At 40.9% G+C, this 27,473-nt stretch overlaps 1 protein-coding gene across 6 annotated transcripts in view; it reads left to right on the top strand.

Annotated features, from left to right (window-relative positions):
- ECPAS (Ecm29 proteasome adaptor and scaffold) overlaps positions 1-27,473 on the top strand; it is a 98,150-nt gene that overhangs the window by 55,680 nt on the left and 14,997 nt on the right. For all 6 annotated transcript variants that reach the window (XM_045081698.1, XM_045081697.1, XM_045081696.1 and 3 more), the window contains 21 exons: positions 214-317; positions 756-879; positions 2,036-2,116; positions 3,231-3,453; positions 3,884-3,975; positions 5,759-5,893; positions 6,672-6,834; positions 7,482-7,654; positions 9,306-9,407; positions 12,128-12,251; positions 12,907-13,052; positions 13,495-13,549; positions 14,418-14,532; positions 15,217-15,285; positions 18,322-18,439; positions 18,710-18,877; positions 21,454-21,533; positions 22,157-22,262; positions 23,267-23,314; positions 24,159-24,280; positions 26,765-26,915. In XM_045081698.1, coding sequence (XP_044937633.1) covers positions 214-317; positions 756-879; positions 2,036-2,116; positions 3,231-3,453; positions 3,884-3,975; positions 5,759-5,893; positions 6,672-6,834; positions 7,482-7,654; positions 9,306-9,407; positions 12,128-12,251; positions 12,907-13,052; positions 13,495-13,549; positions 14,418-14,532; positions 15,217-15,285; positions 18,322-18,439; positions 18,710-18,877; positions 21,454-21,533; positions 22,157-22,262; positions 23,267-23,314; positions 24,159-24,280; positions 26,765-26,915 — 2,499 coding nt within the window. The remainder of the gene's footprint in view (positions 1-213; positions 318-755; positions 880-2,035; positions 2,117-3,230; positions 3,454-3,883; positions 3,976-5,758; positions 5,894-6,671; positions 6,835-7,481; positions 7,655-9,305; positions 9,408-12,127; positions 12,252-12,906; positions 13,053-13,494; positions 13,550-14,417; positions 14,533-15,216; positions 15,286-18,321; positions 18,440-18,709; positions 18,878-21,453; positions 21,534-22,156; positions 22,263-23,266; positions 23,315-24,158; positions 24,281-26,764; positions 26,916-27,473) is intronic.

Raw genomic sequence — 27,473 nt, 5'->3', positions numbered from 1 at the left:
TGTCCAAAAGATGTTTTTAAACAACTTGATTAAAGATTTTCAACAAATCATTTGTCTTAAATTTTATTTACTTATTAAAATTACTTCACTTTTGACTGTTTACAATTAAGATGACTTATCTTTACTGAATGAGCTGTTGGTAATTGGATTCTTCTTCTTCTTTTTTTAAAATCTGTATGTGTTTGTGTGTGTGTGTATTTATGTGTCAAATAGCCTGAAGTTCAAGTTCGACAGGTGGCTGTGAAATTTGCTAGCACGGTGTTTCCCTCTGATCATATACCTTCCAGATATTTGCTCTTACTAGCTGCAGGAGATCCGTAAGTTTCAAAAGGTGTTAATTTGAATTTGGGTTCATTTTAAATTATTTGAAAATTACTGAAATTTATGTTGTTTTCAGGATTGCTCTGTGGACTTGAAGCAATTTATTAAAGTTAAAAATAGGCCCTTGATATGATAAGATCTGTAGTTATACCCTATCTTGCTTTTTTCCTGTGGGTATACTTTAAAGATATAAGCCACATAACTCTTCAAATCTCCAGAAATTTCCAAAAAGAAGTAGTTTCTTACAATGTATTTTATGACTCTTTGCTTAGATAGCCAAGAATATTTTTAAGAAATTTTCTGAGAAAAAAAAAAAAAAAAGAAACTTTCTGAGATTCCCCAGTTGTCAAATAAAATGACTGTTCTTAATCATCAAATGATCAGTCTGGCATTATTGCAAGTTATTTTTTTATTCTTATTTTTCTTTCTGTAAGACGAGAAGAAGTTCATGGAGAAGCACAGCGAGTATTAAGGTGTCTTCCTGGTAGAAACAGAAAAGAAAGTGCTTCTAAGCAGATGCCTTCTTTCCCGGAAATGGTGTATTATATCCAAGAAAAGGTATGGCGTTTAACTTCAGATAGTTTGGGTCATATAATGAATCATGAAAATAAACGTGTATTTTTTTAGGTGACACATTTAAAATGTTACCACTAAATGTTGAATAGTGGTAACATTTCTAACAATGTTAATATTTACAATGAGAGGAAGAAAATACAAAATTAAGAGAAAAATGTAGTTCTTGAAATTGATCTGTTTTGCCCCAATCTGAATTACTTCAATTCCTTTTATGCTCTTTAGAATTTTGGCTGGGTTTAAAAATTTTATCCCTTATCTGACATGCTTAAAAATATGTCTCCTTTTTAAAATTTTTTAAAAAAATTTTAAGGATATTATTTAGAAACTGTAAATTTAAGAATGCTTCAGGGAACAGTTGAGATTTTTTCCATTGTGATCGTGAGAGAACATCATGGCTGCTTTTGCAAGCCTCCTGTGTGTGCGCAGTTCTCTCTGCTGGTGGGTCAGACTGAGTATTGGCTGTTGTGACCCCTAGACCTGATCCTGTCCCACTTTTTTTTCAGTGTTTTTTGGTATGATGGTGGTCCTAGCTTTTTATTTAGATAGATATCTTAAGGGAGTTGGAAGTCAGAACCAAGTAGCCATGATTTTTTTGTGGTCAGAAGATGCTCGTGTGCTCATCTTTTCCTCCTGCCTCTGTCAGTCATGAAAATAACTGGCCTGCAGTGGCCTGAGGTGACTGTCTTCGTAGATGCCTGGAGCAGGTTTCTTCTTCTTTTTTTTTTTAACGATTTATTTATTTATTTGAGAGAAGGAGTGCACACACGCACGCTCGAAGGGAAGGAAGGGGCAGACTCCTTGCTGAACACAGAGCCCAACGCAGGGCTCATTCTCAGCCCAGAGATCATGACCTGAGCAGAAACCAGGAGTTGGCCGCTCAACTGATTGAGCCACCCAGGTGCCCTAAGCAGGTTTATTCCTTTTAAATAAGCCAGTAAAAACAGGAAGAAAACGACACACTTGTCATTTAGGGTTTGAGGGACATGTGCAGTCAGTATGATTGATGGAGAAATGCTTTGACTAGGAAAAAACAGTAGCAAACAACAATGTAGTTAGAAACAGTTATTTTTGAATTGAGGAAGGGCACACGTGCTCCATGTTTTAATAATTGTGTTTATTTTTGGCTTATCTTTATTAGGCTTCCCATCGAATGAAAACTCCAGCTAAGTACATGACTGGGACCACCGTCCTTCCATTTAACCCAGCAGCCTTTGGAGAGGTAGGATTTGGACCGATTTCCATTTGCTCTCTCTGAACATTCTAGAAGATAAGGTCATACCCAAAGAGATGTCTGAATTTTTTTGTGTTCTAGATAAACCCATATCGTGATGTCACTATTCTTTACCGGGTTGCTTATTAGAAAAACAGTATTGGGTAATTGGTGTTATTTTTAACTTGTAGTGGAATCTGTAAATCTCACAGAATCTCTGTGAGATTCTCTTCCTGGAAGAATTGGGTGCTCTGCATTGATTACTGTTGTGATTTTACAACAAATTGGATTTGTATTTTAAAGCCAGTGCTAAGGTTGTTTACATTATTTCTTGTTTGGGTCATTGACTTGTACTAGGTAAATGACAAGAGGTAACCTTGTTCAGAGAGAGTAAGATACCCCCAGTGGAACTGCTGCCTATTTTAGCTTGTAAGGAAAGAGCTTCAGGAGGATTCCTTGGTAGCTAGTTTATATCAGAGGTTTTTGTGGTGTTGTCTCTTTTCTTCTGTAGATAATTTGAACCCATTTTCTCAAATTCTTATGTTGGTGGAGATTAACTACAGTTCCTGGAGTTATACAGCAATAGATGATTTGCACCAGGTTTCTGCTCACTCTCTTCTCCCCCACACCCACACACCTTTTAAAAAAATAACAATTTCGGGGCACCTGGGTGGCTCAGTGGGTTAAAGTCTCTGCCTTCAGCTCAGATCATGATCCCAGGGTCCTGGGATCGAGTCCCGCATTGGGCTCTCTGCTCAGGAGGGAGCCTGCTTCCTCCTCTCTCTCTGCCTGCCTCTCTGCCTACTTGTGATCTTGTCTGTCAAATAAATAAAATCTTTAATTAAAATAAATAAATAAATAAAAGTGGAGTTTGCATTTTAACTCCATTAAACTCTACTAAAAACACTCTGGATTTATAAAAGCTTGTTATGTAAATTGTCCTCCATTATGGTAATTTCAGTTAACATACTGAGTCATGTTTCCCAGCTTTCGTGAGGATTGTCAAATAGCTTTATGAGGGAGGGTGGGGGAATGAAAATGGGAAACTGTCATTTTGAGGAGTACTCTCCCACACTGACTTCTTGAGGAGCTTGTCTGGTATCCTTCTTCCTTCTGCTTTTAGATAGTCCTGTACTTGCGCATGTGCCTAGCGCACAGCGCGGGAGTGGTGCCCACCTCCCAGAGTTTGGCTGACATGCAAGACCACGCCCCAGCCATTGGACGCTACATACGGACTTTGATGTCAGGTAGCCAGGCGACATCCTCATCATCTTCCAAGAGTGGAGAAACTAACCCTGTTCAGATCTACATTGGCCTGCTTCAGCAGCTGCTGGCCGGTGTTGGAGGTAGGAGGTCGTGCCGCTGAGGACACATGTTGAAGCACTTAAGCAATAATCCAGTTTAAACTCAACTGAGAATTTACAGCAAAATTATTTTCTCCCTTCACTATTGTAACTGAACATCAGCCTTTGTTTCTTTTCTAAACTTACTTGATTTATCCTTGATACGCTATTACTCTTCTTCGAAAGAAATGCTAACAATACATAATGTTTTTACTTTGGAAGTGGGTGTGCAGAACAGGGCATCTTTTTTATAGATACTTAATCTGTAAATTTGCTGTTTTGGATCACATACTGTATTTAAGTTGATTTTTGTTTTGTAGAACTGGGGAGTGCCTCCCAAAGCAGTAGCCTTATACTTGAAAGGAATTTAGTGAGCCCTGTGTGTGTATCACTTTTCTTGAAGCTAAGATTTTCTGAATTCTTTCTTATTTAGGTTTGCCAGTCATGTACTGTCTATTGGAAGCTGTCTCCGTGTATCCAGAAAAACTGGCTACCAAATTTGTAGACAAAACAGAATGGATAAAGGTATATCCTATGCATGTGTATTTCTCTTTGATTCTCTATGTTTTACACTTCAGTCTTAAAATTCGTCTTCCTACTGGTGCCTTTGGGTCATTTTGAAAACTCTTTTATCATACACTTCCTGGGAAGCATGGAGGTCAGTATATCTCAACAATCCATCTAGGTGGGGTGAAAGATGAATTAAGAATCATATAAGTTAAAAAAAAAGTATATATATTTTCTGTTTTAAAAGTTAAAAAAAAAATTTGTGTAACTTAAATAAAAAATACGCAAACTCTCTCCTTTCTGTAACTGTCTCCCACCTACTCAGCTCTCCCAGCTTCCTGCCCCTTCCTCTCTCACCTGACAAACATATGTAGATCATCAATGTTCCTATATGTTGTACTTTACCTAGAGTTTATTTATGCATATACACACAAATGAAAATAAGCATTTTTAATTTTTCTTCGTTCTTTTACACAAAAGGTACATAATTTTCACACTTTAATTGTTTCAAGTGTTTATTTAAATTCTGGTTAGTTAATATATAGTATAATTTTATTATTGAGTTGTTATTTAACTTCTCACACTGTTTTTTATACCTTATCTCTTTCACTTGACACTAAAATGTGGAGGTATTCTGTAGAACTAGAGGGAGAACGTTCTCTTTAACAGCTTCATTTTTTCCAATGTATGAATGTGCCGTGACTTATTCTAGAACCTCACTGAGGTTCTATTCTAGAACTGTTCTGCTGCAATGAACAGTCCATCATTTTGAATATAAAGAAGTCTGTTTTTTAGATGGAATCCCCAGAAGTGGAATTGAGGACATAGACTTTTATAGTTCTGATAGTCCCCAGCCTCTGGTACCAATTTACACTCCCACTAGCCATGTAGGAAGTGTTCCTGCCTCATGGTCACACCAAAAGCATTGCCAGGTTTAGTGAATAAAAAGAAAAGATTCTCCGTTAAATTTGAATTTCACATAAACAGTGAAAAATTCTTTTTAGTACAGGTGTGGCTCACACACTTTCATATACTTCTTGGGCTGCATAATGCAGTTCTTTTTGGAAAGTGGAGCTTGAATGATGGTAAAATGAGCAGATTACCCCTTAGTGTGAAAGCACGAGTGTCATATACCAAGAGGTGTGAGTTATGTGCTTTTTTGGAAAATCCAGTTTCATAAAATTGTTTTGGATTTAAAAAGGATTTTTTATTCCTTGTGAATATTTGCTGATTGTAAAATGATTGCCCATTTTTTGACTTGATCATGTAGATCAGGGGTCATCAAGCTGTGGTCCATGTACCAAATCTGCCTTGCCTCCTGTTTTTGTTTGGCCTTTAAGCTAAGAATGGTTTTCGTTTTTAAATGGTTCAAAAACAATCAGAAGACGTGAGAATTCTAGTGTCCATAAAGTTTTATTGGAACACAGATACCCCTTTCATTTCTCGATTGTCTGTGGCTGCTTTTGCCTGACAGTGGTAGGATGGAGTTTTTGCCACAGAGACCATGTGGTCTACAGAGCCCCCTTGGCCCTTTACAGAAAGCATTTATTGACCTCTGATTTAGATCATCTGTGCTTTGATTCTGTTTTATATTTTGTGTTTTTGGTGAAAATGCACAGAAGACTTGGGTATATAATTCAGCTCTTATTTTATTTTGAAGCAGCTTATTTTATTTTCTCACAGATACCAATAGATCGAGCAATACAACATATCATTTGTTCTTTCGATTTTAGATGTCAGATGATGTCTGTACGAAGATGATTGTATATCACGGATATGTTTGTTTTTCTACCCCACTCAGAGTCTGATGAATAGCAGTAAAGAAGAGATGCGTGAACTGGCGGCATTGTTTTATTCCGTGGTGGTATCTACAGTGTCGGGGAGCGAGTTGAAGTCAATGATAGAACAGCTTATAAAGACCACAAAAGACAATCATGTATGTTACCAGTTTTGTCTTCATTCTTTTTTGTGGGAAATGGGAGTGCCTTCCAAAAGCATCTGCTATGTTTTTAGTTTTTGTGTTCTCATTTCTTAAAAGGAACTTTTATGATGGTGAAGAATAAGTGAGATAGAAAATACATTGACTCATTTAGTCCATTCAGCAACTGTGAATGCCTTGTGTCTGATCGGCACCGTTTTCAGTGCTAGGAATACAGTGGGGAGTGAATACACGAGGATCCCTCGTACTACCAGGTGCTCGGAAATCTTAGTTCCTTTTTCCTTCCCCATCTAGTGCACCTGTCACCGAGCCTGTTGTGTCAGGGAAACACGTGCTTTCCAATAGTCAAACCTCTACTTGGTGTTTAGGGGTTTTAAAAATTAGAAATCGTATCTGCTCATTGTATTTTTTTTGGCTATAGGGTGGTAGGGAGAAATCATGCTTGAAAATTATGGTAGCATAGTTACGTAAGTGCTCCAAGCTAGAAGACAGTGTGGGTGCTGCAGGGAGCAGGTAGGAGAGTCCCTTCACCCAGACTTGGAGTGGGTGTGGGTTTAGGGAATTACTTCAAGTGAGTCAGGACTCAGCTTGCCTTCGCAGAAGCCTTGAGTGTTGGAAACTCTAGGTTCATTAGCATTCAGTAGAATCTCAGATGATCACTTTGTTCTCTGGTCTTATGTCTTTTTGGAGAGATGACTGTCCTAAACATACCGTTATTTCAGTGTGTTCTTGCATGTATGAGAGAGTGACAGAGGTACTGTGTGGTTAACTTCAGAGCCCAGAGATACAGCATGGATCCTTGCTTGCACTGGGATTCACGGTAGGAAGATACTTGGCCAAAAAGAAAATGAGGATGGCAGAGCAGCAAGACCTGGAGACAGATGGCGACTTTCTGCCGGAGCAGGAGGAGCTCATTCAGAGCGCCACGGAGACCATAGGTACTTGCTGTGCTTGTGCTGACTGGAGTTGGGTTCAGATTTCCTTTTTTTTTTTTTTTTTTTTTAAAGATTTTATTTATTTATTTGGCAGAGAGAGCTCACAAGTAGACAGAGAGGCAGGCAGAGAGAGACGGGGGTAGCAGGCTGCCTGCTGAGCAGAGAGCCCGATGCGGGGCTCGATTCCAGGACCCTGGGATCATGACCTGAGCTGAAAGCAGAGGTTTTAACCCACTGAGCCACCCAGGTGCCCCTGGGTTCAGATTTCTTACAGCATTTTAGTTTCTTTCTACAGTATTGCACTTTGAAGGCACAGGTCTTGACAAAACTTTGCTTCATGGTGCATAAGTTCTGTGTTTTTAATAACAATGAAAGTACTCTAGATTTTTGGTATGTTTCTTCCTCTGTTTCTATATGACAGAGATGATGGCATTATGGGAAAATCCTTAAACACCTTAAACAAGTGCTTTCTGCCTTGTTCCCACGTGGTTTTTATTACTGACTGAATGTTAGCAAATTACCAGTTAGAAGAAAATGTAGACTTTGACTTTGTTTTGCCGTCTCTAAGACAGTCTTGGGTCCCTTCCTGCTCGTCCCAGACCCCAAGAGCAAGGGTGTCTTCTTTTCAGTCTTGTCTCCTGTGCTTCCAGGCTCGTTTTTGGACAGTACGTCTCCCCTCCTAGCCATTGCTGCCTGTACAGCCCTGGGTGAAATTGGCAGAAACGGTCCCCTCCCCATTCCCAGTGAGGGATCTGGCTTCACCAAATTGCATCTTGTAGAGAGCTTACTGAATAGAATACCCTCTAGTAAAGAAACAAATAAGGTAAGTCCTTTTTCTCCCTTCTTCTGAAATTCTTTCTTTTCATAGATATATAAATGAGCAAAAATGCAGTTGTAATGAGGATAGATGACAGTGCAGCTGGAGGAAGGATTTACTGTGGGGGAAAAAAATGATGAAGTCGAGGTGACTGTTTAGTTTTGAGTGAGGAGTGATTTGTGGGCGACCTCTGTGCGCGTGCCATTTGGCCCAGTTGTTCCAGTGTAGGCCCATAACTGCTAGGATTTGGGTAAAGAACCAGCTGCATCAGGTAACTCTTCTGTCATGCAAAAGTGCATAATAAAGTGTTAAATAGTTGTTAACACTTTTGTAATTTTAGACCAAATCTAAATCTTAACCTCTGACAGCAAAAATGTTTTTTTTTTTTTTAAGATTTTATTTATTTATTTATTTATTTGACAGAGAGAGAGAGAGAGATCTCAAGGAGGCAGAGAGGCAGGCAGAGAGAGAGAGAGAGAGAGAGAGAGAGATTGGGGGAAGCAGGCTCCCTGCTGAGCAGAGAGCCCGATGCGGGACTCGATCCCGGGACCCTGAGATCATGACCTGAGCCGAAGGCAGTGGCTTAACCCACTGCGCCACCCAGGCACCCCAGCAAAAATGGTTTTAAGTCTGGGTGTTAGGAAGCAGTGTGAGTAATATCTGAAGAGAAGGACGTTTATCATTTTTAGTCTCAGATAAACATTTTCATAAACTTTAAAACATATTTGTGATCGGAGTATTTCAGTGTTGAAATATAACATGATTTGGGGCACCTGGGTGGCTCAGTGGTTAAGCCTCTGCCTTCGGCTCAGGTCATGATCCCAGGGTCCTGGGATCGAGCCCCGCATCGGGCTCTCTGCTCAGCGGGGAGCCTGCTTCCTCCTCTCTCTCTGCCTGCCTCTCTGCCTACTTGTGGTCTCTGTCTGTCAAATAAATAAATAAAATCTTTGAAAAAAAAAAAAAAAGAAATATAACATGATTTAATGAGTGGATAAATCAGTTTATTACACATTTAATAAATACATAATTCTATTCTTGATCTAGGTACTGTTTAAAACTTCCTGAGAATATCACACTGTAGTTTTTGTTAGCTATTGTTCACTAATTAGTGATCACCAGCCACTGTTGAACACTTGTAATGTGTCAGGCATATGCCCAGTGCTTCATATATATAAATTAATGGAACTCTCCAGAAGGTTTAGTGAAATAGGTATGCTTGTCATCTCTCTTTTCCCAGATGATGAAATGGAGTTGCAGAGAGTGGGACAACTTGCCCGAGATCACACACCTGTAAAGGCTGCTAATAACATGATTAAGCTCTGATTTGATCTTGGGTCCTCTGGGCCCAGAATCTACATTTATAAATGGTTTGATGGATAATAAACCTCATTAAAGGCTTTCCTTCTTCTTTTGCAGCCATGGACCCTTAAGGAACTCAGTTTTATGTCTTTCTGCCTCCAATGTCTTACACACATAATTCTGTAAAATTGGATATTTTAAAAAATACTTGCATGCATAAGTGCTTTAGACAGACTGCCCTTCCTGTCATCTCAGTGGTAGGGAGGGCAGAAACAGTGTTTCAGAAACACTGGTCTGGGATAAAGCTGGTACATACTTTGTTTTAAAAAAAACAAAAAAACATTCTCTGGTTTTCTAGATGAAAGAACGGGCGATTCAAACACTGGGATATTTTCCAGTTGGGGATGGAGATTTTCCTCACCAGAAACTCCTCTTGCAAGGTCTGATGGATTCTGTGGAGGTATTTATATTGCTATCTGATTGTTAGTTATTCACACCAGAGGCATTTTTTAGCTAGAGTTCTGCATGCTGTGAGATTTTATTTTTATTTTTTAAAAGATTTTTTTCATCTGTTTATTTGAGAGAGAAAGAGAGTGGGAGGTGGGAGGCAGGAAAAAGGTTGGAGTTGAGGACTAAGGCCGCTGAGTGACAGAGCCAGGGTTAGGATCCAGGTCTCTGGAATCATAATCTAGTATTTTTAATGTGAATTTTATTTATTTATTTATTTATTTATTTATTTGACACAGAGAGAGAGATCACAAGTAGGCAGAGAGGCAGACAGAGAGAGAGGAGGAAGCAGGCTCCCTACCAAGCAGAGAGCCTGATGCGGGGCTCGATCCCAGGACCCTGAGACCATGACCTGAGCCAAAGGCAGAGGCTTAACCCTCTGGGCCACCCAGGCGCCCCTAATGTGAATTTTTTGAGAATGAATTATACACACATCAGGTTCTCCCTGGGCGTCATTGACATTATAACCACTTGGGGAGAAGCTTATAGTGTTTGCTTTCTGATCTTATTTCTTTCTTAATTTATCTTTTTAGAGAGAGCATGCATGTGCGTGCACATGATGAGGGACAGAGAGAGGGAGAGAGGATCTAAAGCAGGCTCCATGCTCAGCGGAGAGCCCAACTTGGAGCTCCATCTCACGACCCTGAGACTATTACCTGAGCCCAAATCAAGAGTCGGATGTTTAACCAACTGAGCCACCCAGGGGCCCCAATGCTTCATTTATTTAAATAAAACTAGAAGAACTCCATCTCTCTCCTACGTTTTTAAAGAAGATGAAAGGAAAACATTTGAAAACAGGCACATAAAATGCATCCTTACTCTAGGATTCTCTGTGTTGACATAACTTTTCTCTGCTTAGAATTTCCAAAGAAGTTTTTGACCAGGGAAACTGTAGAACTGAAGCCCTGAAATTCTTTTTCCTCAGAGTAGGAAGCATCTGGTGGTAGAACGTGACACCTCATCGAGAAATGAGGGCATTGAGTTGATCGAGCTAGATCAGTCCTAGAGTGGCCGGCTGCACTGTGGTCTGTGTGCTTGGTAGCGTTCTCTCAGAGGTCACTGTTCCCGTGCTTCTCGTGGGAACTCTCTGCTCTTTATTCTCTTCTTAGTCCCCAGATTCTTAGTTGTTTTCCAGTTTATATTAAACAGAGGAAAAGGCCAAAGGGAACTAAGACAGGTCCAATTCCATGTTGAATGCCTCATGCCTGTGAAACATGTCAAAATTTTTTTGCTTTTTTAAAAAAATTTATTTGAGAGAGAGCAAGCGAGCATGCGCACAAGCAGTGGGGAGAGGGGAGAAGGAGGCTCCCCAGTGAGTAGGGAGACTGATGCAGGGCTCAATCCCATGATCCTGGAGTCATAACCCGAGCCGGAGGCAGATGCTTAACTGACTGGGCCACCCGGGCGCTCCTAACGTGTCAAAATTTCTAAACCAAATGAAAAAAAGTCTGAGGGGAACATTTGGGTGGCTCAGTCGGTTAATCCACTGCCTTGGGCTCAGGTCATGATGCCAGGGTCCTGGAATCGAGTCTCACATCAGGCCCCTTGCTCAGTGGGGAGCCTGCTTCTCTCTCTGCCTCTGCCTGCCCCTCTGCCTGCTTGTGCTCTTTCTTTCTCTACAAATAAATAAATAAAATCTTTAAAACAAAAGTACTGAGGGTTGCCTGGGTGGCTCAGTTGGTCAAGTGGCCCAACTCTTGATTTTGGCTCAGGTCGTGATCTGAGAGTCATGAGGTGAACCCCCACACTGGGCTCTGAGCTGGGTGTGGAACCTGTTTGAGGTCGTCTTTTTCCTTCTCTCACTGCCCCACCTTCCTTCCTCTCTCCCCCACTCTGCATGCTGTCTCTGCCTCCCTTTCTCAAAAAACATTTTAAAAATTTGAGGATATACTATATAGAATTTTCTTAATATCTGATGTTTGAAATGATTTCAAACTCATAGTGCAGTTTAAGAATAGCATGAAGAACTCCTGTTCTCATTTGGATTATTAATGTGCTGTTGAAGCTCGCCAGCTCTTCATGGATCTCTGAACTTCTATATGCTTTTCTCCAGATTTATCAAATTTTACCATTTTTACAACATTTTGTCTTTTACCGGAACCCCTGGAGAGTAGCTCGCAGACACCGTGTAATTTAACAGTGCGCAGAGGAGGTAGTAATAAAGTGTAATGGCTGCTGTTCATTGCACCGCTGTCACATACCTGGTGTCCGCTGGAAGCTTTATGTACGTTACCCTCCTGTCCTCCTTACAGCCTGGCGAGGTGGGTGATGGTATCAGGCCCGTGTTAGAAAGTTGAGGCTTGGTTTAAAGAAGTGTATGTAGCTGGTGAGAGACAGATAAGAATTTGCCCTGAGATCTGTGTGGCTTCAGTCCATACCCTTTTCCTCCAGATATTAAAAATCCGTGCTTAGTGGCTCTGCGGAGTGTGAAGAGGGCATCGTGAGGTTGGAAAAAGATCTTCAGGTCTTTCTTACATTCTCCGTTTCCCACTCTTCCCCACCCCCACCCCTCCCCACCCCCCACCGCACTCCACCAGGTTAGTTGAGAGCAATCCAGGCAAAAGAGGAAAAAGAGCATGTTGACAGACAAGATCTGAGACAGCCTTTTTGTGGAAGTGGATGTTTTTGGGAAATGTTCTCTGTGACTCATGGCTGCTGTTTCCGTTGTTGCAGGCCAAGCAGATAGAGCTGCAGTTCACCATCGGGGAAGCCATCACCAGTGCGGCCATCGGAACCAGCTCTGTGGCTGCCCGGGACGCCTGGCTGGTGACGGAAGAAGAATACACACCCCCTGCTGGTACCTTCCTGCTCAGCTAATCCTCTCCTGGTCCTCAAGGAACCCTTTCTGGGCTTGTTACCACATTTGAGGCAAAAGAAAAAAATTCATGCGTTCCATTTTAACTCTTTCTTAGCTATTTATAGATGTCTTACCAGTTTGGTTCAGTCAAGAAAAATAGTTGGTTAAAGGAGAGTGAACATGACAAAATGAATGAGAACTTCTTTTTTTAGTTCTTTGGGAAGCAAGGGAGTTAGTGGTGTGTTCCCTTCAAACTTGTGCTCTTTCCCAGAGGCTCGGGGCACGTAGCCCGTTTCAGAAGTCGAGGCATAGTTACATTTCCAAGTCACGTGTCCTGTCATCCTTTATTCACATTTATCACAGTGAAGCCTCAGGTCTTCTGCTCGCGCTCCATGTCCCTTTGCAGTGAGGGTGCGCTGGCTTCAGTGACCGCGTGGGTGAGGGAGTGTGTAGTTTCTGACATGTTATGTATGGGTCCTGTGGTCTCGTATGTCTTGCGCTTCTGAAATGGATGATTATCAGTTCCTTCAGTGACCTAAACACCTTAACCTTTTAGACCTGAGTATGTTCTAGGATTGTTGCATGAAAATCTAATTTTTCAGGATACTCTTTTCATTTATTTGAATTGATTTTATCATCCCTTTTCCCCCCACAGGAGCCAAAGTGAATGATGTGGTCCCCTGGGTATTGGATGTGATTTTAAATAAACATATCGTCAGCCCCAACCCACACGTGAGGCAAGCGGCCTGCATCTGGCTCCTTTCTCTTGTGAGGAAGCTAAGTACCCATAAAGAAGTGAAGGTAAGCCACACTAGAAATGTGCTTGACCCTGTTGGGAACCATCTTTGAAGTATTTATGACTAAAAGGCAGTAGGGAAGCAAGTGTATGAAGATGAGGGCCCGTGCTGATAGTGAGGGCTATTAGCCTGTAACAGTTATTTTGAAAGAAGCTGTGCATGAAGGATGGCAGCCAGATGTACATTGGCTGGAAGATGATTCTGAACTTGAAGGCATAAGGTCAGGCTATCAGAATGGGAAGGCTGAGAGTACACATTAGACTTCCTGTAAGTCTGCAACCTTCAGGTGAATTGGCTGACTTCAGACGGAGCATAATAGGGCATGTGGCTCTCTCAGGTCAGAAGAGTCTTATGAGGTGTTGTATGCCCCAAGAGGAGATTCTTATTCTTTCTTATCTTCCAAGACAGTAGCTTTTGTGTTCTAAACACCTGTTTTTTTCTTTCAGTCTCACCTTAAAGAAATTCAGAGTGCATTTGTTTCTGTTTTGTCAGAAAATGATGGTAAGTTATTGATAAATATTTGATTCCCAAACTTAATTAAGCTTGTGTTTTAAATTTTAAAAAATCTAGATTAATGAACATAAAGGAAAGAACACAGGAAAGTCTAGTCTTTTGGTTGATTTGATTAATTAGATCATGTTCCTTAGTTTTGCATTTAAAAATGGAGTTGACTGAGGATCGCTGGAGGGGAGGGGTATGGGGATGGGGTAACTGGCTGATTGACATTAGGGAGGGCATGGGATGTAATGAGCACTGGGTGTAATATAAGACTGATGAATCACTGATCTCTGCCTCTGAAACTAATAATACACTATATGTTAATTGAATTTAAATTAAAAAAGATGGAAAATGAAAAAAAAAATAATGTGAAGGCCTTCTTTAATGTTAATATATATAAATAATAGCTTCTTTCTGTTTCTTGTTCCTTTCCTCTTTGTGATGTAAACCAGGAGAGAGCAAATGTGTTAGACAGTTAAATAGTAGCTTTGTTTTATAAATTGTCTTAAACATACAGTCTTATATTGACTTTTTATTTAAAAAAAATTGGAGGTGGGTATATCAAATCTGTGAGATTCTTGTACTTTTTATGCGTGTGACTTGTAGTTCATAGAGCATTAAGGCCCAGCAGGGTTGACTTGATTTGTGAGTTGGATCTTTTGTGAATTCTTATTTACAGGGATCTTTGGTGCCATGTCCACTGTGAGGTGACATAATACGTTTTAACAAAACAGGCAGATTGATTCTGTTTTCATGTCTTTACTTGGAGATATCATTTTGGATTTCTACTACAATTTTAAAAAGAAATACGACAATGGTCAGAAGACACGTTTTTCTTAAAATAATACTATTTTGTCTGACTTTTGTGCAGAACTTAGCCAAGACGTTGCTTCAAAGGGCCTTGGGTTGGTGTATGAACTGGGCAATGAGCAAGACCAGCAGGAATTGGTTTCTACCCTCGTGGAGACGCTTATGACTGGCAAAAGGTACAGTAAACTTGTCCATTTCAGATTTAAACACATACAACAAGGTTTGTAAATACTGAGAATATGTAGTGGAAGAAGGAAAATTCAGCATTTGATGTTCCTGTTTATTAAGTCTGTAGATCCAAGTCAGTGATTGTTATGTGGTGGGTAGCAGTTTAATTATTCAGTGTATACTGTTTAGACAGTGCAGTGAAGTAAACCAAACTACTGTTCAGAAATAGGCCAGTAGGTCAAGCTTTGAAAGTTGAATGATCTCAGGACAATCAAGGCTTTGGATTATAATAATACCGTAAATGCTGTTGGCTAATTTAGTCAGGAAAATGGAGATGTAGAGGGGAAGCTTGCATGTCTTTCAGAGTCTGACTTGTGAAGAGGATGAGAGGGGCAGTCATTCTTGTAATTGGTTACTGCTTTATGTTGCCTGCCTTGCAGGGAGGATAGTTTTTAATGGCTGACCACATTTAATTCAGTTTAAATTGATGTGGAATGTCTTTACATCTCTTTTGTTCATCTGAATTCTCAGGCTGACTGGAAAGGACTTAGTTGACTTTTACATCTTGCGCTATGGCATTCTTGCTGTGGAGTTTGATTTTGTCAGTCTATAAGAGAAATGAATCAATTAGTTGAATGCTGGTATGAAAAATTTGAGGCTGATACAAAGTCTTAACTGTTGTTTTACTTTAGAGCTAAACATGAAGTTTCTGGGGAGACCGTGGTATTTCAAGGGGGAAGCCTTGGCAAAACACCCGATGGGTAAGTGTGCCAAACCCACTGATCAGTCATCAGTAACACCTTCAGTCTGTGAACAGGCACACATGACACTGATTTCCACCCTCCTAGGAGATATTTGTTAGTTGAAGAAGAACATTTCTGTGGAGAAAGCACAGTGTCTCAGATTGGGGTTCTTGGGAAACAGACTCTGAGGTAGAGTTTTGTCTGCTGGAAGCTGCCTGAAGAATGCCCCAGGCTCATCACCTGGGGGATTGAGGAGGCAGGAGAGGCCCGATGGCCTGAGGAGGAGCTGACCTGCTGCCAGCACTTAAGCAGATGCTGACCCCTAGAACATGTCCCCTCATTAGGCTTTATATTCCCTGAGTGACTAGCCATTGGTGGTAAGCTGTTCTAGGGGAGGACCGGTCCTTGGACTGGGGGCTGTTCCACTAGCTCCCAGCCAGCTGAGTCATGAGGGGCCGCCTGGCAGCACAGCTCGGCATCGGCTGCACCTTGGTTTTTAGGGGGCAGCTCTGGTGGATATTGTGGGGTTCATCAATTTAGCACTTCAAATTAATTCCTAGAGCCTTACCTCCTTTATCTTATCATTATTCTATTGTGGCTACACTGATGGTTTTCCTCTAAACACCCTCAGGTCAGACTGTGCAGCTGGCTGGGCTTTGCTGTGGTGTCACGTAGAGCCCTGCTTCCGTACTGTCTGCAAAGCCAGAGAGCAGCTGTTTGTTCTTTCCTTGACTTTCTCCCATAGCTCACTATTTCCACATAGAAAATTATTTTTGTTCCATTTACTCTCCCTGTAGACTTTTTCTGAGTTTTTAAAAAGTGCTTTCTTTTCAAAGAATAACTAATACAAATGATCTGGTATTTGAGTAAATATTATTTGTTCAGAGGAAAGTTAATAGGACTCAGAAGGCGTTCTCAAGATTGCGTGCTGCAGTCCTACAGCTTGTATGGACTCACAACAGACTCTGAATAGCCAGAGCCATCTTGAAAAAGAAAATGAAGCCCAGAGACATCACACTTCTAGACTTGAAGCTGTATTACAAAGCTATAGTAATCAAAACAGGATGGTACTGGCACAAAAATAGACACATGTATTAACAGAACAGGAGAGAATATCCAGAAACCTGTTATTTTATGGTCAATTAATCTTTGACAAAGCAGGAAAGAATATCCAATAGGAAAACGATAGTTTCTTCAACAAATGGTGTTGGGAAAACTGAACAACAGCATGCAAAAGAATGAAAGTGGACCACTTTCTTATCCCTTCCACAGAAATAAAGTCAAAAAGGATTAAAGGTCTAATATGAGACCTGAAACCATAAAAATTCTGAAAGGGAATACAGGCAGTATCCTCTTTGACATCAGCCAAAGCAACTTCTTTCTAGATATGTCTCCTGAGGGAAGGGAAACAAAAGCAAAAATAAACTCTGAGGACTACATCAAAATAAAAAGCTTTGGCATGGTAAAGGAAACAGTCAACAAAACTAAAAGGCGGGGCGCCTGGGTGGCTCAGTGGGTTAGGCCGCTGCCTTCGGCTCAGGTCATGATCCCAGCATCCTGGGATCGAGTCCCGCATCGGGCTCTCTGCTCAGCGGGGAGCCTGCTTCCTCCTCTCTCTCTGCCTGCCTCTCCGTCTACTTGTGATTTCTGTCAAATAAATAAATAAAATCTTTAAAAAAAAAAACAAACTAAAAGGCAACCTATGGAATGGAAGAAGATAATTGCAGATGACTTATCTGATAAAGGGTTGGTACCTAACATATATAAAGAACAGATACAACTCAACACCCCAAAAAACAACCTAATTTAAAATGGGCAGAAGTCATAAACAGATATTTCTCCAGGGAAGGCACACAGATGGCCCCGACACACATGAAAAGATGCTCAGCCTCACTTATTAGGGAAATGTAAATCAAAACTACAATGAGTTGTCATCTCACACCTGTCAGAATGACTAAACTCAACAGCACAAGAAACAACAGGTGCTGGCAAGGATGTGGAGAAAAAGGAACCCTCTTATACTATTGGTGGGAATGCCAGCTGGTGCAGTCACTGGGGAAAACAGTATGGAGGTTCCTCATAAAGTTAAGTATGGAGCTACCTGTGATCCAGCAACCATACTACTGGGTATTTATCCAAAGAGTTCAAAAATACTAATTCAGAGGACTACAGGTGCCCTTATGTTCATAGCAGCATTATCTATAATAGCCAAGATACGGAAGTGGCCTAACTGTTCACTGGGATAGATGAATGGATAAAGAAGATCTGATGTGTGTACACACACACACACACACACACACACACAATTTTTCAGACATAAAAAAGAAGTCGTGCCGTTTCCAACAACATGGATGAGGCTAGGATTATAATGCTAAGGGAAATAGGTCAGAGAAAGAGAAATTCTGTATGATGTCATTCACATGTGGAATTTAAGAAACAAAATATGATTAAATGGGAAAAAAGAGAGGGAAAACCAAGATGAAGACTCTTAACTATAGAGAACAAACCGATGGTCACCAGTGGGGACCTGGCGGGCTGGGTGAGATAGGTGATGGGGATCAGGGCGGGCACTTGTGTTGCACCAGTGATGTGTAGAAGTAGAATCACTATGTTGTACACCTGAAACTAATACAACACTATGTCAACTAACTGGAATTAAAATAAGAACTTAAAAATGACTGGGGTGCTGTAGCTTCGAGAAGACTTAGGGATGATACAAGTTGTGTTTAAGGGACTTTCCTGATTCTGAGAGAGATTGGTGCAGAAGGTAACAAGGAATTACTAAGCTGCCTCCTGGTGGTGTGGGGGTGCTAGGGCAGGATGAGGGCTCCACCTTGGTAGGAGTCCCAGGGGCCTTCAGGTCACTTACCTCGCCTTGTCAGTAATTGAACTAGGTGACTTCTTATATTCCTGTCAACGCATTCTCTTCCTCGGTGGATGAGATTGAGAACATAATTTAAAAATGTCTCCCTAATATTGGTATTGGCGACATAACTTTTACTAGGCTGGAGACAGAGAGATACATTGGATATTTTCTGTTTGTTTGTTTCCAAGCCAGGGCCTCTCTACTTACAAGGAGCTTTGTTCTCTGGCAAGTGATCTCAGTCAGCCAGATCTGGTGTATAAATTTATGAATTTAGCCAACCATCATGCAATGTGGAACTCGAGGAAGGTAAGTTGCTGTCACTGAACGGTTTTTATTTTTCACTTCCAAACTAAACCTGCTACGTTGGCTGACCGTGGTGATTGATATGCAGTAGGTTTTGTAAAAGCCTGGGATTAGAGAAAACCAGACCACCACATGGCCACTGTTACGGCTAAAGCTGGGACACTCAGGGACAAGTCTGGGGGGAGAATTTTATGATCTTCATGGATTTACTGTGTTAACATTTTGCCAAAGTAGTTGTATCTGAGTCACTTCAGCAGCATCTTATTTTTTTAGGGTGCTGCTTTTGGTTTTAACGTGATTGCCACCAGAGCTGGAGAGCAGCTGGCTCCTTTTCTGCCTCAGCTAGTTCCTCGTCTTTACCGTTACCAGTTTGACCCCAACTTGGGCATCCGACAGGCCATGACGAGTATTTGGAATGCACTGGTCACAGACAAATCAACGGCAAGTATCTGGAAACCGTTGGCCAAGATTACACATGGGATTTAAACCCAATGCTCATCTTTCTTTGTGCTTCATATGCTTACTTGTTTAAACAAAGAAGCTTTCTTTGATTCCTTGCTTTTTCCTTTCTTTCAAGATGTCAAAGATACTCCTGGCAACATTTATTAAAATCTCAAAAATGGAAATAAACTAAATGTCCGTGGGGTGGCTGGCTAAGGAAGTGACAGGATATTCACACGAATGGAATACTGTGTCAATGGGTGCTGTCCATAGAGTGGAAAACAGGTCACAGTTCTGCCTTCAAGGAGTTCACTTTGTTGAGGAGCTAGACAAGGAAACAGGCGATTACCATGTATGGTTTCCTCTCTTGGTTTTCTCTTACCTGGCTGCTTGTCATACTTGATTCCACTTGTAGAGGGTAAGGTTTCTCAAGGGTTGCCTCTGAGTACCTTTCACTCTCCCAACTTTATCTTTTGAGGTCAGCAGTTCCTGTGAATATAAATGGCAACTTTTTTTTTTTTTTAAGATTTTATTTATTTATCTGGCAGAGAGATAGAAAGTACAAGGAGGCAGAGTGGCAGGCAGACGGAGAGGGAGAAGCGGGTTCACAGACTCCCCACTGAGCAGGGAGCCTGTTGCGGGGCTCGATCACAGGACCCTGGGATCATGACCTGAGCTGAAGGCAGCTGTTTAACCGATGGCCTCCCAGGCACCCCTGTAAATGGCATCTTAATTGTGATGGTTCCCAGCCGCAGACTGTCCGCCCGGACGTGACTTGGCGTTCCTGACCTGCACGTCCAGCTGCCTGCTTCTTCTCTCCATCTGGATGTTGTTTCATGATACCTTTGACTTGACATGTCTAGAACGGGACTTTCCCTACTCTTCTCAACATTCATCCATTTACCCATGCCAGGAAACTTGATACCTTCTTGATTTTGGTCTGTTGTGCCCCTACTTTCAGTTATTTCCAGTAGCAAATTCTGTTGATTCTGCTGCCAAAGTATCCCTTGAACCCACGATCTTCTTTCCTGGTGAACATGGTGTCATCTTTCTCTTTTCTTTGTCTGCCTTTATTTAATCGGCAGTAAAAGTGATTTAAAAAAAAAAAAATGGGATTGTGCCATTTTGGGTTAAAATTCTTTAGTGACTTCAGAGTTGACTTTAAGTAAACTCCATGATCCATACCTTATCTTTGCAGTCCCTGCTCATGATGTGGCTCTTCTTCTTCTTCAGTTTGGTGTCAGGTTGAGTGTGCCCCTGGTCAGGGTGATGGGCACTTGAGGGTTCAGCTTTGAAGGCCCCAGGAGAGTATTTGGTACTGTTGGGTCAGTCAGGATCTCCTAGGCCACTTAAATGTACAGATCTGAGTCTGGTGCACAGGCGGAGGCTCTTGAGATAGGCGTATCCTCTCCTTATGAGTGAAAGGACATAGATGAGATTGGTTTTTGTCGGTGGATAGATAAGGTAGTGTGGAAGCGTGGCTGAGACTGCTGTGGAGTGTGTAGAAAACTGGACATAGGAAGATAGCAGTCTGTTAAATCTTAGGTGAGTCATTTACTTCTCTGTCTTGCTTTTCTTACAGATAAGTGAGGATAACAAAACTTTCCTATCTGTATGAGTAAAAAGTGGAAAATCTTTAAATTTTTTTCTTTTTTTTAAAAGATTTTATTTATTTATATTTTCAGAGAGAGAGTGTGCACACAGGTAGGGGGAGGGGCAGAGGAGAGGCGGGGGCAGAGGGAGAAGCAGACTCCCTCCTGAGTGTGGAGCCCATGGTGACTAGATCCCAGGATCCTGAGACCATGACCACAGCCAAAGTCAGACACTTAACCCACGGAGCCATCCAGGTGCCCCAAGCCTTGAGTTTCGAGGTCCTTCAGATCAATATAAAAACTGAGCCTATCCTCAGGTAATTGTTATTACCAGATTTGCTAAGTGTATATCCAAACAAAACAGGCTTAAAAGATTCAACTCACCTTTTGTTCTGAGCCGTCATAATACTTCTTTATGTGCCAGACACTACATGTTACCTGGGATATGAAGACAAGTCAGACACTCTCCTTGTCCTTGGGGTCTCGATGTGATGGAGCAGTGTAGTTGTATACGGTCTGATACGACATGCTTAGGAAGGTGCTGTGGGAACAGAGGAGAGCAGGCCAGTCTTCTCCATGAGGCAACTCCTGATTTAAATCTTGAAGGACAAGTAGGAATTAGCCAGGTGAGCAAGAGAGGGTGGGGGATTGCAGGGAGAGGTACTATGTATCAAGGAATAAAGGTACGATAGTACATGATACCTTTGGAGCTAGGTTGGAGCTAGATCAGAGGGCTTTGTGTCCATGCCTGGGTGGTTGGATTTTATTCTTGTGTCCCTGAGGAAGACAGGAGAATCAAGTTTGTGCTTTAGAATCATCATTCTGGCAACTGTCAGCAAGCAGAGTGGGGAGAGACTTGTGGTCTGAGATACCCGGAGACACTTAGGCATTACCTACAGAGACATGGTCAGTATGGTTGAGAGATTAACATTTTGACTGTTGATGAATTTCACATTTTAAATATTGTCCTTTTTCTTTGACTAGGTGGATAAATATCTGAAGGAAATTCTTCAAGATTTGGTCAAGAACCTTACCAGCAATATGTGGCGAGTTCGAGAATCCAGGTACCATTTTTGGAAATAGAAGACTAGTCAAATATAACTGATTTTTCCCCCCTCAAATTTCCAAGCTTTACACTGTATGCAAAATGAACAAATTAGTGCTACTGAAAAGCGTATTTTTGGTTGGGTTAGAGAGTTCGCTCTACTTAACTATTTAAAACTGTTAAAAAAAAAAAAAACTCCTCTAGTCAGTGGTTTTCTAAATTGTCTTAGTTTATATAAGCATGGCATTAAAGAAGATCACTTGTTAAATTGGTAGACATTCAGATATATACTGTCATAAATTTGTAGGGTGTCATTTACTTATATATTTATATAACTTATTCAGTGCCTGTTATATACTCCACATGTGCTACGTGGGGTATACTGGTAAATAAAAAATAATGTATCCTCTCAAAGAGGCTGTAGTATTGTAGTTGCGAGATGCAGACATCTGATGAAAGTCAGTGCCACATGCATCTGGGGTGTTTGAGGCACCAAGGAGAGAATAGGTGTTGCTGTCTAGGAGTGGAGGGTAAGAACTGGAAATATAGGCAGAATCCATATTCCTGTTTGGTATGAATGTTTCATTGTAAAGATGGAGCTTTCGTGATCATAAACTTGAAAACTGTATTGTTTATTTTCAGCTGTTTAGCTCTGAATGATTTATTGAGAGGAAGACCTCTAGATGACATCATTGATAAACTTCCAGAAATTTGGGAAACTCTTTTTCGGGTACAAGATGATATCAAGGTATTACAGAAATAAGTCTGCATTTATTCATAGAATAACTTTGATTAGTAACTATAATTGTTAAAATATGTACATTGGATATTTCAAAATTCATTCTCCAGACAATTTTAAGAGACTATAGTTTTCCTTCCAAAGTTTGAGTCTTGATGTGTCTGTGATGTTCCAAGGTTGGGTATCCTTAGATCTTAATTGAATTTCCTTTTTTTTTTTTTAAAGGTGGCTATACCTTATCTTTCAATAGAGATTTCATGATGTTATTGATTAGGACAGATAACGGTTTGGAAATAATCCACGCACCCTCTATTTGATCAGTTTTATAAATTGGATCAGTTATTCCCATGTAACATGACCAATCCCTTTGAGTTTTTCCTGGGCAATCTAAATTTTAGATATTTTGATATCTCACCATTAGAATTAAGCACTTTACTTTCCTTTTCCTTTTGCTTTATTCATTAGAGATTTTTAGAAGTCTTTTAGAATACTTACATAGATGTTTATATGTTTGCATTATAATACATTTAGTTTCTAACCTGTTATAATTTTTTAAAAAAAGATTTACTTACTTTTTGAGATGGAGATAGAGAGAAAGAGAGATGGGTGTGGGGGAGGGACACAGTTAGAGAGAGAGAGAGAGAGAGTCCCAAGTAGACCCTGTGCTGAGCTCAGAGCCCCTATGTGGGGCTCAGTCTCCCAACCCTGAGATCCTGACCGGAGTCGAAACCAAGAGTTGGGCACTTAACTGTGCTACCCAGGTGCCCCTAAACTGTTATACTTTATAGCCATATTTTTGAGAGGTGAGAATAGGTCATACATAAAAAAAATATGTGGCCATTATAATATGTTCCTTGATGGGGGAGGAGCCTAATGAAGCACTGTTTTCTAGCTGGTATTGAAAGTAGGATTTTTCACTAATCTATATAGAGACATAGGCAGTTAAATACACATTGTGGGGTGGACGGGAATGAAACTAATGCTTGTCATGCCATACTTTTCCCCATTTTTAGGAATCCGTACGGAAAGCTGCAGAACTAGCTTTGAAAACTCTGAGCAAGGTGAAAACTCTTATCTTAACTTTGGGAGTGAAGTGGGGCAGGGCAGTCTGTGACCAGGTTGACAATGACTTTTTTTTTGTCATATAAGTTGACATAGAATTGCAGTGACATGAAGTAATCAGCTTCATGCTATAGTTCAGTGTTCGCACAGTGAATGACAAGCTAGGTGCCTTTATACTAGGATACTAGGGTTTTTAGCATAGAATATGTCTGGTCTCTTTATATGGTCAGCTTCTGTGGGCCTTTACATAAGGTATGACTTGCACTTGACGCTGAAGAACACATTAGTCATTTAGATCCAGCCCACAGCTACCTCTTCTCTTGTTACTGCTATGGTTTTGTGTTCAGCTGCCTTGCATGTTTATGAGGCTGGCAAGCTTTTTGAAACTAGTTTCTTACTTGAACTTGATTTTATGGTATTTCTGGGATGCCTACATTCTAGCTGTCTGGGCCTGCCATGGATTACATCCTTAGAAAGCAGTAAAAACCGGGTTTGAATCCAGGTGTTTCTTATTCCCGATTTGCGTTCTGGCCACCGTGTTATGCTGCCACCCAAAGTTCTTGATGATGATAATACCTTAAGCCTTCTGCGAAGTGCTTTCTTATAAATGTTCGTACTTCTTTTTCAACTATTTCCCATCTCACCAATGACAAGACCAAAGCTTAGAGAGTGGAAGGCATTGCCCAACTCCTTGTTAGGTGTTGTTTCTCCCGGAAGTGTCATGGAAAGTTGATTCACTTATTCTTTTCTATGGCTATGGGAAATAGAAAGTATTTTGTTAGATGAGTGCTTTATTGGGTAAGAGGTCAGTTTCACTAATTTCTTTGCTCTGTTATATGTAAGGTTTGTGTGAAAATGTGTGACCCCGCCAAAGGAGCAGCTGGCCAGAGAACCATTGCTGTCCTTCTGCCTTGCCTTCTGGACAAAGGAATGATGAGTCCTGTGACAGAAGTCCGAGCCCTCAGGTGTGCCTTTTATCTGCTGATAAAGTGAATGGATTTACTTAGTTTCTAGCCATTCAACAGAAATAGCATTTCTCTGAGTGTTAGATTCTTCAAAGTATGGAGAAAATAAGCTGAGGAGAATACATTGAGGTGACCCAAGAGCATTTGTGAAAAGTTCTGAGGCAGAACATTTTCTCAGAAACAAACATTCTCATGGGAACCTTGCTTTGGACCAACATGCTGCTGTTCTGCTTTGACCTTGTGGAAGGTGTGTTATTGTGTTGCTGTCGGCATCTTCCCTCAGCAAGCATGTCTTTCTGTTATGCCCCAGGTCCTTGGGAGGTTGCTTATTGGTTATACCATTTAGTAATGTTTCATAGATAACTAGGTTTAAAATAAACTACCAGTTGCAACGATGAAATACTGAAAAAATACACTCACATGGTTAGACATATTATGGCTGTTTGATAAATTTCAACAGTGAAAGATTCTAGTCTTTTTTTTTTCTTTTAAACTAGAGCCTTGGAGCGCTTGGGTGGCTCAGTGGGCTAAAGCCTCTGCCTTCGGCTTGGGTCATGATCCCAGGGTCCTGGGATTGAGCCCCGCATCTGGCTCTCTGCTCAGCGAGGATCCTGCTTCCCTTCCTGTCTCTGCCTGCCTCTCTGCCTACTTGTGATCTCTCTCTCTCTGTCTCCCATCCAAGTACTAACCAGGCCCGACCCTGCTTAGCTTCCGAGATCAGACGAGATCGGGCGTCTCTCTGTCAAATAAATAAAATCTTTAAAAAAAAAAAAAAAAAACAAACTAGAGCCTTATTTAGGAATTTTTTTTTTTTTAAGATTTTATTTATTTATTTGAGAGAGTGAGCAAGAGAGAGCACGAGAGGGTAGAAGGTCAGAAGGAGAAGCGGAGTGCCTACGGAGCTGGGAACCGAATGTGGGACTAGATCCCGGAACTCCAGGATCATGAACTGAGCTGTAGGCAGTCACTTAACTGACTGAGCCACCCAGGCGCCCCTTATTTAGGAATTTTATCTGTCATTTTATTTCACTCTTAAAATTAGATCAAATTAATAATACCAGCAATATTTCATACTGATTGTAAGTATTTCTTACTGCTATTAATAAACTAGTTGATAAGGGAAGGTTTTTTAAAAAAAATTAATTATTTTAGAGAGAGCAACTGTGTGTGTGAGCAGGGGAAGGGCAGGGGCAGAGGGAGAGAGAGAATCCTGAAGCAGACTCCTAGCTCAGTGTGGAGTCCGACACAGGGCTGGCTCCTAGGACCCTGAGATCATGACCTGAGCCAAAACCAAGAGCTAGTCGTTCAACTGACTGAGACACCCAGGCTCCCCAAAGTTTTTTTTTTCTTCTCCAAAGAATTCACATGATAAAGTTAAGATATTACTGTTTCATTGACCTCCTTAAAATAATCTAGGGTAGTGATCATTAGTGGCTCCTAAATCCACTGGTCAAATGTTGTTGAAAACTTTAAATGGATGGTCAGGAGAACCAAACTTGAATTCACGGACCACTCAAAGAGCACAGGAAAAGACAAGCAGACATTATATGCATCTTAATATGATGGAATAGAACATGTACACCTCTACCTACAAAAGATTCGTGGTTGAAAAAAAAATTTTGAACCTGAACCTGATTTAGCCTGAAGATCTGTACAAAGGACAGAGGAACATTTTAAATGACATCATTGAAATACAGTTAGTAAGGACGAATAAGTTATAAGGAAAAAGAGGAAGGACTGCAATATGTGAGTGGACTCTGGATCTGATTCCAACAAACCAACTTAGTTGTTTGTTTGTTTTTGCATTTTATGTATTTTCCGAATGAGAGAGGTTGGGATTTGGGGAGGGTAGGAGGGAGAGAGAGAGAGAATCTTAAGGAGACTTTAAGGCCCGCATGGAGCTCAATGCAGGGCTCAATCTCACAGCCCTGAGATCATGACCTGAGCCAAAATCTCGAGTTGAACGGTTGCTTCACTGACTGAGCTGCCCAGGTGCCCCGCAACAAACCAACTCTTAAAGATATTTGTGAAACAGAAATTTGGATATCAAATTATATGAAAAAAATTACTAATATTTTCTAGGTTTGAAAATGGTATTTTGAGTATAGTAAAGAATTCTTGCCTCTTAGTGACACATAGTAAAATTTAGTTAGGGGGATACTTCAAAGTAATATGATATGGAGCAGGGAAGTGTGCTTGTGTGTGTGGAGGAGGTATAAATGAAACAAAATTGGTATGAAGTTGCAGATGCCTGAACCGGGTAGAGAATATGTAGAATTTCATTTATGATTCTCTCTTCTTTCACATATGCTTGAAAATTGCTATAATATAAAATAAAGAGAAAAACAGTGCTAAGAGCAGACACTGGAACCTTGTTAATGTGTTCTTGAGTACAAGAAACTACAGAATGTCCTCATGACTAGATTTGTAGAGCTTCTGATTTTTGTCAAAAGGACTTAGGAATTGTATTCTATGTGTCTGTAGCATTAACACCCTTGTGAAGATTAGCAAAAGTGCGGGAGCCATGTTGAAACCACATGCACCAAAACTCATCCCAGCTCTGTTGGAATCCTTAAGTGTACTGGAACCCCAAGTTCTCAATTATTTGAGCCTCCGGGCTACAGACCAAGAAAAGGTGAGTTGATAGCACAGTCATATTGGTGAGTCTCAAGGAGGAAAAGCCCTGCTAAGGTACTGAGTTCCATCTGAACAATTTTTTCAGCGACCTCAGACATCTGCCATGATTTGAGTGATACTTCCACCACTCTTGAAATAGCTCGACACCTGTGACTACATACAGTGTGTGTTTGGGAGGTGGAAGGGAGCATGAGGAGGGCTCACATACCGTTTTGAGAATTGGATGAAAACTAACACTTCCATTCAAAAAATGCATTTCCATTTATTTAACACAGTTTTTTGTACATGTTTATGTGTTTAGGGGTTGGTTTTCCACCTTTGGAGTCCTTCTGTGGACCACTCTTGTCCTACAAGTAAAGAGGATTTGTATCTAGACTTTGGCATGGTCCAGAATTATTCTGCTTTTCAGAGATACTGTAGTTGCCTCGACGGGTCAAAGTTTTTTGTTTTTTTAAAAATATTTTATTTATTTATTTGACAGATCACAAGTAGGCAGAGAGGCAGGCGGAGAGGGAGAGAGAAAGAAGCAGGCTCGCCACTGAGCAGAGAGCCCAAT

This window comes from Mustela putorius, unplaced genomic scaffold (assembly GCF_011764305.1).
Source record: "Mustela putorius furo isolate JIRA1106 unplaced genomic scaffold, ASM1176430v1.1 tig00000580_pilon_pilon_pilon, whole genome shotgun sequence".
Lineage (NCBI taxonomy): Eukaryota > Metazoa > Chordata > Mammalia > Carnivora > Mustelidae > Mustela > Mustela putorius.
This window is presented reverse-complemented; position numbering and strand designations above follow the sequence as displayed.